Source organism: Microcaecilia unicolor, chromosome 2 (assembly GCF_901765095.1).
Source record: "Microcaecilia unicolor chromosome 2, aMicUni1.1, whole genome shotgun sequence".
Classification (NCBI taxonomy): domain Eukaryota; kingdom Metazoa; phylum Chordata; class Amphibia; order Gymnophiona; family Siphonopidae; genus Microcaecilia; species Microcaecilia unicolor.
The window spans coordinates 523,110,867-523,123,517 of NC_044032.1; the positions used below are offsets into that span (position 1 = coordinate 523,110,867).

Below are 12,651 nucleotides of genomic sequence, written 5' to 3' on the forward strand. Positions count from 1 at the left end.
ATTGGGCATATTCTATAACACTGCACATAATTTTTAGAAACACCCAAACCTGCCCCTCCTATGGCCACGCCCCTTTTGAGATCCACGCACCGCTTTACAGAATATGCTTAGAAAGTTGTGTGAGTGAATCAGTGCCAATTAGTGCTGATAATTACTTATCACCCATATTGGTGCCGATTGGCTTGTTAATCAATTAACATGTGCATGCAATTTGGTCAAACTGCCAAATTTACACGCGCAACTTTAGTTATATAGAGTTCCCCCCATGTGGTTAGTGCTATAAAGAATATTTTTTTTTTATTATTTTTATTACATTTGTACCCCGCGCTTTCCCACTCATAGCAGGTTCAATGCGGCTTACATATTATATACAGGTACTTATTTGTACCTGGGGCAATGGAGGTTTAAGTGACTTGCCCAGAGTCACAAGGAGCTGCCTGTGCCTGCAGTGGGAATCGAACCCAGTTCCCCAGGACCAAAGTCCACCACTCTAACCACTAGGCCACTCCTCCAAGAATGCACATAAATACCAGAATTTCGGCATAAAAGTGCACATGTACATATATGCATCTAAATGCCAATTTTCCAGCAACATGCTATTCTCTAAAATGGCTCCTACATAGGAAGAGTGTGGACAGGCTTCACAGTTAAACGTGTACATTATAAATGCTATAATTTACGCATTTTCTTAATCTAGGCGTGAGCATTTATATCAGCTCTAGGGCTGGTAACTGGTCATGCAAAATTGTTCATTATTTTACCTTAATGTTTGCCATTTTATCACAACACAAGCTAAATAATAATGAGATGGGAAGAATGCAGATGCTTCAAAGCACCTCCTTATTATGTAAATTGAATAATGCAGCTTGCGTTTAACTACACAAGTTATGTTATTCGTAAAATAATACCAGTTCTGGAATGTTAAAACTGTTTCATGGCCAAAAGGTTTGGATGTATCCTGACTTTACGAAGTCCACTCAAAATAGGAAGAAAGCTTTTTTTGGCCATGAGACAACAGACTAAACACCTAGGAGCATATTTTTTTTTAATCTGATCCATGGAAGTGTCTAGTTAAATATGGTGAGATTCGTTATGTTTTCTTTTGCCCAGAACAACTGCAGTTCTTTTTGGATGGGAAGCGAGCTCCAGGTTTGAAGATCTAGGTTTAAGTTGGATAATGAAGATGCTGGGGGGGGGGGTATCCTTGCTAAGTCTTTTCTTTTTCTTTTTTTCCTTCTTTGATTCCTTTTGGTTTGCTTTTTCACGCTTCCCCTTATATAGTGGGCTAAGAAGGCTAAAACATTTTCCTTTTCTTCTTGTTATATATTGAAGATCTTATTATATAATTTTGTTTTCCTTGTATTATTTTTCCTGGAGGAATAGCCTAGTGTTTAGTACAACAGACTTCGATCCCGGGGAACTGGGTTCAATTTCCACTGCTGCTCCTTGTGACTATGGGCAAGTCACTTAACCCTCCATTGCCCCAGGTACAAATAAGTACCTGTATATAACATATAAACCTCTTTGAATGCAGTTGCAAAAACCACAGAAAGGCGATATATCAAGTCCCATTCCCATTATTACTCTTAGAGAATCTTCAAGCTAATTGTTAATTAATGTAAAATCATTTTTCTGACCAAGCAGATGCTTGTTTTTTGTACTAATTAAAATTATAAATAAAATAATAAATAAAATAAAACCAATTCTGAGCTAATGTGCAGCAGGCTGCTAAAATTCCTCACGATGTTCCCAGGAGCTATCTTAAAGGGTCTGGAGGTAATGTACATCCCATACCCAGCCCCAGAAAAGATCCCACCCCAATCTAAGCCTGCTTCAAAGACAACTTACTGTCCCTGAAACAGACCCCTTAGATTTTCATCCCAAATACATCCTGGATCTACTGGGGCTATCCTTGGTATCTAGTAGTGGTGGGTGGTCTCTTGCATGGGGTAGGGAGGGGATTACAGGAGGTGTCAAGGAGGTGGGGAATATATTCCAGAGAAAGAAGGGTATCTTCAGAGGATGGGTGGGGATCTATTCTGTGTGGGGGGGGGGGAGGGGGTCCATGGGTCTCTCTTTTAGGATTGGTAGTTTGTCTTCGTGGGTGCTCTAATCAGAGGGATCTATGCTGGGGTTGATGTGAGATTTATATTATCTATAGCCAAAGTGGGCCCGACTTGGGGCCTACTATATGTGTTATTAGAGCTAGGAACATGCGATATTCCCAATTTCAGCAATGCAAATTTATTAGGGCTGCATTTCAATTAAAATTTTAATTGCAATTAATCACACGATAAAAGGCACTTTTAAAAAAACATTTTCCCCCCACTGCAGCTCCTTGTGACTCCGGGCAAGTCACTTAACCCTCCATTGCAAACAGTCTAAAGGAGCTGCAGTGGGAGAAAAAATGAATAAATAACATACTTTTAATCATGATTATAAATTTTAATTGAAATGCAGCCCTAATCACATTAAAGAATAAAAAGTAATGAAAAGATAAGAAATATAACATACAAATTGAAAAACTGCAAATTAAGGAGTCCTTTTTATTAAGGTGCACTGAAAAATGGCCTGTGGTACTGTAGGCATGTGTTTTGGGCATGCACACATCCATCTTTCAGTGCGCCTGCAAAAAAATGCCTTTTTAAAAATTTTTGCCAAAAATGGACGTGCAGCAAAATAAAAATTGGCATGCGTCCATTTTGGGTCTAAGACCTTACCACCAGCCATTGACTTAGCAATAAGGTCTCATGCATTAACCAGGTGGTAGCGACCTATGCATGTCAAATGCCACTTGGCGCACTTAGCAGACACACGCCAGAAAATAAAAATTATTTTTCGGGCGCGCGTATTGGACACATGCCAAAAATGAAATTACCGCAGGAGCCATGCGATAGCTGGGCAGTAACTCCAAGTTGGCTCGCGTGGACGCTTAGGTGGCTTAGTAAAAGGGCCCCTAAAGAATTTAAAACAGCTTGTAAATAGCTATAAACAGCCCTACAGTTTTCATAGCCTACTTCAGAAAAGCAAGCCTAAAATTTATATTTACCATAGGAGTCACTGAACTGTGGCACTGTGATACTTGCAATTTAGTGATTCCCATGGTAAATTATGATGTGATAAAATGTGTTATTTTACTGCAGCTTAACAACTACCGTAAATCTAAATCTCAAATCCAAAAGTGGGTACAGTTGTGCATATACAGGCTGCATGCATAACTTACCAGGAATTTTAAAAAAGGCATTAGTGAGGGATTAGTATATATGCAAAGCATTGTGTGTGATCATGGTGTGACCCTCCTTTGATCAACTGTCCAACTGAGAGACATTTTCTCATTCTCATTGTATGATGACCTTCAGTCCCATACGTCTTAAATGATAGTAAAATTCGTAAATCGGACAGCTATAATGTTACGGCACAACCTGAAGGAAGGCAGTCTTCCAGCCATGTGGGTACTATTAATTGAAATGGCAAAACAATTATGTATTCCAGCAACTTCAACATATCGTTTTGTTGAAACTTGTACATGAGTATTTTTGACTGCTGGATCTATTATATGGAATAAGCTTCCAGGGCACCTGAGACTTTCAGATATTTGAAAACTCACTGTTTTGTGAAAGTTTTCTTGGACAGATAATTTCAAGCTGGACTCGAGCAGTCATTTGGAGACATGACTTCAAACTAGTTCTAAGAATTTTTATTTGAATCAGTGGATGTATAGATGAGGCTGGAGGGTAGACTGTTGTCGTCCTATGTGTATTTGTTTATGTATTTTAAATGATATATCTTTGATTGTAACCTTTTTTTTGTTTAAAGCGGGATATAAATATGGAAAAATAAATAAATAGTGCCATTACTAAAAAAAAATAATAATTTAGATCTCTCTCAGCCTTCTAATTATAGACCAATTTCAAACCTTCAATAGTTGCAAAATTACTTGATAATTATGATACACTGAATTCTTCTCAGTCTAGTTTCAGATGTCATTATAGTACAGAGACCTTACTGACCACGACTGTAGCTGAGGAAAAATAATTATCACATAGGGATAAAAAAGCAATTCTGATGCAATTTGATCTCACTTCAACCTTTGACCTGACAGATCATGGATTGCTTTTACTGACAGTTGAATAAAATGGAAGTGTCTGGTAGGGTTTTAAAATGGTTTCAGGAGTTTCTGGGGAACTGAAGTTCTAGGGGTGTAAGGAATGAAATTCTGTCTGAATCTTGAACCCTAAGGCATCACCACTATCTCCCATTTTCTTTAATATTTTTTGTGACTTCTTTTGGGATGGGTTTTCAGGAATTGGGAATCCTTCACTTTTCATATATTTTGTTATTAATACCTTTACGACCAGACTTAAATTTTTGTTATGACTTACTAAATAACTGTTTCACATTGGTCCAGAATTAGGCATATTCACATAAATTTGTTCTAAATATTGCCAAAACAAAATTATTATGTCTAGGGTAGTCAGGGATTTCAAAACCTCTCTCTCATTTTTTATTCTCTAGGAAATGTCTTTGAAGGTCTTAGGGGGTCACTCTTGACTCAGTTCTCTAATTATGGAATTGCAGGTATACAAATTGACCTTTTGACGTCTAAAACAATTTTGATTAATTAGGTCTAATTTTCAATATGGAACATTTTAGAATATTAACTCAGTGTAATTTGTTGCATTTTCCCTTTTTACTGCAGCTGGTAAAAAAGCCCCCCAGACACACATAGCCATGCGGTAAGAGAACTCTTACCGCATGGCCATGCAACGGAGAGCCCTTACCGCCATCAACTGAAGTGGCGATAAGGGCTCCTGCGCTAACCCAGCAGTAACCAGGCAGCGTGCGCTAATGCCTGATTACCGCTGAGTTATAGCCATGCAAACCATTTCCAGGGGTTTTATTTTTCCCCAGGAAATGGTGCATGCTCGGGATGGGACTATTGCTAGCAGCTGCATTGGGCCAGCAGTAGTCCCAGAAGAGCAAGCGGTAAGCCCCTTTTGGGCTTACCGCCGCTCCGTAAAATGGCCCCTTAATGGGACGATCACAGTTACCTCAGAATACTGCTGCTAGGTTGATCTATGGGACATGTAAATTTGAGGAACTTTCTTGTATATCCACTTCCTTCACTACCTGTGCTGGCCCTGCCCAAGTAAAATTTAAACTTCTATGTTTTATTTACAAAATTGTAAATGAGATAGTCCCTCTATATATGTTATCTTGATTTAATTTCCGGGTTCTATTAGATCTTTATATTTTCAGTATAATTTAACACTTTATTTAAGCAAGTTAACAGAGCTACAGTCTAAAAGATCACTAGAAAGATCATTCCTTTCCATGGCGTCTTTTATGTGAAAGTCTTCCTTTATCTTTAATACTAGCCGTTAAGCCCGTAACAACGGGCTAGTTTTTTGTTTTCCTAAGGCCTCCCCGCACTCTCCCCTGCCCTCTCCCCCCAGCGTCTGTTTCCCTCAGTTCCGCCCCCTCCTTCCCTCCCTGCTCCCTCCTCCTCCGATTTCCACGCCCATGTCCAAGCCCTCCTCTTGGGCCCCCTATTGGGCTGTACTGCTGGTTGAGGCGGGGCTTGGACTTCTACACTCTCAGCGTTCCGACTCTACTGCACATTTGCAGGTGGGTCGGTCACTTGCCGTTTATATGTTTGATTGCTTTTTAATCATTTTACTTTTCATTGTGAGGTTTTATATATATAATGTGGAGGGGCATAATCAAACGGGACGTCCAGGTTTTCTTGAGGACGTCCTCGCAGAACGTCCCGGCGAAGGGGCGGGGAAACCCGTATTAACGAAACAACATGGGTGTCCATCTTTCGTTTCGATAATACAGTCGGGGATGACCAAATCTCAACATTTAGGTCGACCTTAGAGATGGTCGTCCCCAGTTTTTGGCGATAATGATCATGGGAGGAGCCAGCATTCGTAGTGCACTGGTCCCCCTCACACCAGGACACCAACTAGGCACCCTAGGGGGCACTACAGTGGACTTCAGAAATTGCTCCCAGGTGCACAGCTCCCTTACCTTGTGTGCTGAGCCCCCCAACCCCCACCAAACCCCACTACCCACAACTGTACAACACTACCATAGCCCTAAGGGGTGAAGGGGGCACCTACGTCAGACGAGGGCGGGCCAGGGAGGAAAGGACGGAAGTCCGAAGGGAAGCGATCAGCTGTTGCTTGCTGCAGCGCCTTCACATGGAGGTGAGAGGCGCTGTGAGGGCCCGGCCCGGTGGCAGACGGAGGGGGGCGGGTGGAGGGGGGAGTGGCGGCGGTAACAACCTCAGGGGGGGTTGCGGGGGCGGGGCCGCAGGGGATGGCAGGGAGGCCAGGGCTGCGGGAAGCTGTCATTTCAATGCAGGGGGGAAGGGGGAGCGGCAGCGACCTTGGGGGAGGGGGGCGAAGGACGTCCATAGGCACAGCTCGTCTTTTTTATATATATGTAGTGAAGGACATCCATAAAGGATGTCCATAGGCACAGCTCGTCTTTTTTTTATATATAGTGAAGGATGTCCATAAAGGACGTCCTTGGCATGCGCAGAGCAGCCAGTATAACGCTTGGCTGCTCTCCGCATGCTCGACCGGCCAACTGTTTAATGATGGAAAAGAGAATGCAAGTGAGCTACAACGAGCAGCTCATTTGCATTCCTATTCCTTGATGCATGCCCGTTCCTTACCGATTCACTAAGGGAATCGGTAAGGGAAGGGCTTTAACGATTTTTTAGTGCCTCTGGCCCTTAATTCTAACCTGACCTATAAACTGCCAAAGTTAGGCATTGCCCCCTTAGCAGGGGCTGAGTTAGGAAGAAGATATGATATGAAAACAGGGGAAAATGGAAACCAAAAGGAGGAGGAGGGAACTGCAGAGCTCAACACCCACACATGTAAAGTTACCAGATATCTACAATTTTCAGGGCTTCGCTCCGAGTTCAGACAAGAGTTTCTGGATAAGCTGCCTGCCATAACCACCTGAGAAAATAGTTTATTGAATGACAACCAAATAAACAAATTAGCTGATTTGTTTATTTGGTTGTCATTCAATAAACTATTTTCTTTGATTGATCTGCTTTTTTGCCCTTCCATCTTGGAGTTTGGAGATCGTTTGCCTTGCTGTTTTCTTGCCATAACCACCTGTCCCCAATTCCACCTGGGAGAGTCACAGGACATTCTTTTCCCTTTCATTTTTGTGAATTGGCAAGGCCAATCCTATTCTTTCGATCTTTCCCCAATCTTTACCAGTTGGCTGTCTTTTCTTTCCAATCCTTGGCCAAGCCGGCAGAAGGAACAGCGCTTAATAACCTGTTAACTTCTCGTGCTGCATGAGACCAGTCTTGCGAGACTGAGCCAGCATATCATAGAAATTGATGCTCTATTAAGTGCTACTCATGCTGATATTGTTAGGGAGGGTTGGACCTAATGTGCTGTTCAGAAAAAAAGAAGTTGGTCCCAGGCCTGTGGCTGAAGAAAAAGGTGAGCAGCACTATTCTCCCTCTACTTCACCAGCAGCAGCAGTCCAAGACACTCTCCTATCCTACATCAACTTCTCTCCCGCCTGTGCAGTACAGATCAGCTTTGACCCACAGGACGAAAATGGGAGAATAACACATTTTAATAAACTAAACTGAATTCCATTGAACCACCACTCGCTCTTGTGTAAACCAAGTTGAGAGTGGTGGTGGTGGTGGTAGTGATGGAGAGTGGGGAGGGGGGATTCTTAAATGCTGTCAAGAAAATGAGCAGCCGCCTTTAAATGGGGGTACAATTGATTGGGGGGCTCTGCAACTGAAGAAGGGGGGCATTGCGCATATAGTTGGGGGTTCTGGGACTGTGGAAGGTATATGGGGAGAACTGAGTATGTGATTGGGAGCTCTAGGACTGTAGATGTGTGTGAAGAAGATCATGTATATACTGGATATGTGGTTTTCCCCACAGGGTTACCAGAACTGATTGTAGAACTCTCCAGATTCACTGGAAGGAGGGATTACAGCACGAACGTGTGGCTTAAAACACTACGGCTTACTGAGCCACCCAGCTCAGTACAACTACTACTACTACTACTTAACAGAACTATAGTTTGTGGCCCTGGTTTCAGGTACCTGACCCAGAATTTCTGGTGAGACCAAATATGAGGGCTTGCCTCAGAGTTCATGGATCATGCACTCAGAAAGGAGGAAAGAGGAACAGAGCACCCTTAATGGGACTAAAAGGAATATGTGAATAGAGTATCAGGGGAAGAGGATGAGAAGTGGAGGTGGAATTGTTTTGGGGGGGAGAGCACAGAGGAAAGAAGGAAAGATAACCAGGAGAAGGGGGTAGACTGATATGGAAGGAAGGAAGGAAAAAAAGTACAGAAATATTTATTAGTGAAAGAAATAGACAAAGAAGAGACAGAACAGAAATAAAAAGTAGGACACCAGAGGACCACAGAAGAACAGACACGAAAAGACAGAAACAGAGATTTTGAACTAAGAAATTAAGGCAGCGACACCAAGGGTCTGAAAGTTTTTATTGTCTAATAGAGAGTAGTAAAACTTATCAGTACAAAATGACCAAAGTCTCAGGATCTGAATCTATGTGGGAGCAGTTGGATTTTCTCAGCTGGTTTTGCTTTTCTTCTGCATATTAATTATTTTCTATGCAGAATGTACCTGCCAGCCTAAGCCTTTTATTGTACTGGATCTTAAACATTTTATGATAATTAAAATATATTATGATATGAGGGGATTGAATATTTTAATTTGATTGTAATTTTTATGGGGAGATAAACTCAGAGAAAGAACTGGTGCCCCTTCCCACTCCACCTGCTCATCCTGCCCTAGTGTCCCAAATATATACACTAAAAATCTGGTAACCTTAATAAAAAGTGGGTGGCAGCAGGGGTGGGGAAAATTGTAGGAGCTTAGCACTGAAGATAGAGCACAAATTTAAGAGTTTAGCTTTTAAAATTATTAGGCCCATAGTTTCTGACAGAAGAAAAAGGCACAGAAACAAACTCAGCAGTATTTCCGGATAAAATAACACATTTCCTAATGGAAAGAAACAAAACAAAACAAAAAAAAGAAAAAAGGATAAACATGTGGCTACACAGCTATGCCACTTACACATGCTATTACAGAAGAACACTTGAGTATTTTGCCGCCACTTATGTGCTGAGGCCCAGATTCGGTAAATGGCGCTGACAAAAATTCACATTAAGCGCTTTTCTATAAAAGGAACTCTGGGCTGAGTACACTTTACAGAATAGCGCTTGGAGTAGATTCCTGTGCCAAATTTTGGACCTAGGCCAGTTGAAACCTGGTATAAATCCTGGCGTGCAAGTTGGGCAGGTAACCTCAGTATTCTATGACACTGCACCTAAATATTTGGAATGACCAAACCTACCAAATGGCAGATGACATTTAATGTGAGCAAATGCAAAGTGATGCATGTGAGAAAGAGGAACCCGAACTATAGCTACATAATGCAAGGTTCCACGTTAGGAGTCACCAACCAGGAAAAGGATCTAGGAGTCATCGTTAAAAATACTTTGAAACCGTCTGCATAGTGTGCTGCAGTGGCAAAGAAAGCAAATAGAATGTTAGGTATTATTAGGAAAGGAATGGAAAACAAAAATAAGCATGTTATAATGCCTTTGTAACGCTCCATGGTGTGACCGTAGCTTGAATGCTGTGTGTAATTCTGGTCACCGCAGCTCACAAAAAATATAGTGGAATTAGAAAAGGTAAAGAGAAGGGCGACAAAAATGATAAAGGGGATGGGATGACTTCCCTATAAGGCAAGGCTGAAACGGCTTGGGCTCTTTAGCTTGGAGAAAAGACAGCTGAGGGGAGATATGATAGAGGTTTATAAAAATACTGAGTGGAGTGGAACAGGTAGACGTGAATCCCTTGTTTACGCTTTCCAAAAATACTAGGACTAGGGGGCATGTGATGAAGCTACATAGTAGTAAATTTAAAAGAAATCGGAGAAAATATTTCTTCACTCAACATGTAATTAAACTCATGAATTTATTACCAAAGAATGTGGTAAAAGCAGTTAGCTTAGCGGAGTTTAAAAAAGGTTTGGATAGCTTCCTAAAAGAAAAGTCCATAAGCCATTACTAAAATGGACTTGGGAAAATCCACTGCTTATTTCTGGGATGTATTGTACTATTTTGGGATCTTGCCAGGTACTTGTGACCTGGATTGGCCACTGTTGGAAACAGGATACTGGGCTTGATGGACCTTCGGTCTGACCCAGTTTGGCAACACTTGTGTACTTATGCACCTCCTATGGCCATGGCCCTTTTGGGTTGCACATGAGATCTTTTGGTCATGCAACATTATAGAATAACATGAAGGCAGCTCTGTGTAATCTTGTCTCAAGTACAAAAATAGATTGTGAGCCTGCCAGCAACAGGGAAATACCTAGTGTACCTGATTATAACTCAACTTGAGCTACTATTGAAAAAGGTGTGAGCAAAATCAAAATAAATAAATAATAACTCCAAATTAGTGCAATTCAACAGCTAGTTGCCAGCACCCAATTGTCTAATTAGTTTATGTGTGCATCTGGGCTTGGTGCCTACATTTGGACAACCTTGGAGTAAACGTACACATACCTGTGACAGTAATGCCCGCTTGTGTGTTCCAGTGGTGCATAAATGTGGGTAGCCCTGTTATAAAATTGCCCTTAATAACAGGTTGAGAGCCCCACCTGCCCACTAGATTTTGATCTATGGGTGCTCTCTATTATTTCAGACTTGCTCATGCTTCTCGCTAAACTGGATCAAGTTTACTCTTGGTCAAGTGCTAGAGAAACATGACCAGAAATAAACCTATGATTAATATAGCAGAAAATATAATTAGACACTAAGAAAGAAATTACATCTTCAGCAATTCAGTACTCACTTCATTTCTCTCAGGTTGTTCAGGGTAAAGTCCATCTAAGTACAGGGTTCCCAGATTGTACGCTGAGTCTACATTCCCCATTCTGTCTGCCTTTCTCCAGAACTTTGCAGCTTTGACATAGTCTTTCTTAAACGTATGGTAATACCACCCCAAGCCATTCATCGCCTGATGAAATCCCTGAATGTAGAAAAATAAATTTAGCATTTAGACATATTGGAATAGATTTCAAAGGGGTTTAAGTGGGCAGAAGAGCTGTTTGCTTAGATACCAATCAGTGGGCCATCCCCAGATATTCAGCAGCACAACTACAAAATGTCAGTGAATGTCCTCTCCGACTATTGCGGTACAGTGTAGTTAGTGCCAGAGTGGTTTGTGGGTAAAGTCAAGGAGGAGCCAGCAGTTATGCAGATAACCGGGTATACAGAACCACATAAAAGGCAGTCCTAACTTTGCCTGGTTAGCTATGCTAGCACCCATATAACCTCTGGGTCTGTGGCTGACCCAGGCATGACTCAGTTCTGAATATCCAGGTTAGGGAAGGGAAGGGAATGGGACTTGATATACCTTTTTGTGTATGGGGTTTTTTGTTTTTTTTTTGCAACTACATTCAAAGCAGTTTACATAGTATATACAGGTACTTATTTGTACCTGGGGTAATGGAGGGTTAAGTGACTTGCCCAGAGTTACAAGGAGTTGCAGTGGGAACTGAACCCAGTTCCCCAGGATCAAAGTCTACTGCACTAACCATTAGGCTACTCCTCCACTCCAGAATCAGCCCATCGTGGTCAGTGGCTTTAAAATCCCTGCCTGCCATGTGCTGAATGTTATGGGGTTCATTTTAATGTAGAGGTAATATCTGACCTTTTCAATGCTTTTTACGCTCAGAAGTGATCCTGGAGAACTGGACTAAGGACTGATCCCTGTGGCATACCCCTAGTAATGTTCCTTCCTCAGAGTGAACTCCATTCACTATTACCCTTTGTCGCCTTTTTGACTCCGTTAGTGAATTAAGGGACCATACTGAGGGTGCTCTGTAGGTATATGAGTTGCCCTCATGAAACCATATCAACACCTTACTAAAATCTAACTGCACCACATTTAGTGCTGTGTCCTGAGTCAACTCTCGAAATAACTGAAAAGCTGGGAATGTGGTTAGGCATAAGATTTTGTGCATTATCAACTTTTCAGAACTGCCTGCTGTTATATCTATATCAATGTTTTGAAGGTATATGTTGGAAATTATAAAGATTCCTTAAAAATCATGCCCCCATAATCTGATGTACAGTAGCTAGGGCAAACTAGAAAAGGAAGCAGCAATTTTTATTTTTATTGTTAAGGCCTTTTTGGTGGTATTTCCCATGTAATTGTAATTAAATTCCAGTCAAGCAAATATGTATTTTTTGAACCTTCCCATTTAACTGCATTTCTGAATTCCAGGTCACTATTTGGAATCCTACTGGAATCACCTGTTGCTGCAGCATCTATTCCTTAAAACTAAATTATTATTTTTGTTGCTTGTATAAATCTTTGGGTGTATGTTCTCTTAGGTTTCTGTGGATGGTGTTATGGAGTTTGCTTGACTGAGGTTTCAGCCATCTTGCTGTAGCTTTCTTCAGGGTGATGCTATGTGGTAGATCTGTGTGCTGTTTTTTTGTAGAAGTTCTCTATCCAAATTGATTCATGTCTGTCCAATCACATTTAAACTCTTCAAGGTGGGCAAAATCGTCAATCTCTGTTTAATTAATTTTGAACTC

At 41.4% G+C, this 12,651-nt stretch overlaps 1 protein-coding gene across 2 annotated transcripts in view; it reads right to left on the reverse strand.

The window, feature by feature from the left end:
• The window catches only part of SEL1L3 (SEL1L family member 3), a 163,975-nt gene that overhangs the window by 37,755 nt on the left and 113,569 nt on the right, over positions 1-12,651 (reverse strand). For both annotated transcript variants that reach the window (XM_030191255.1, XM_030191256.1), the window contains exon 15: positions 10,898-11,074. In XM_030191255.1, the coding sequence (XP_030047115.1) occupies positions 10,898-11,074 (177 nt within the window). The remainder of the gene's footprint in view (positions 1-10,897; positions 11,075-12,651) is intronic.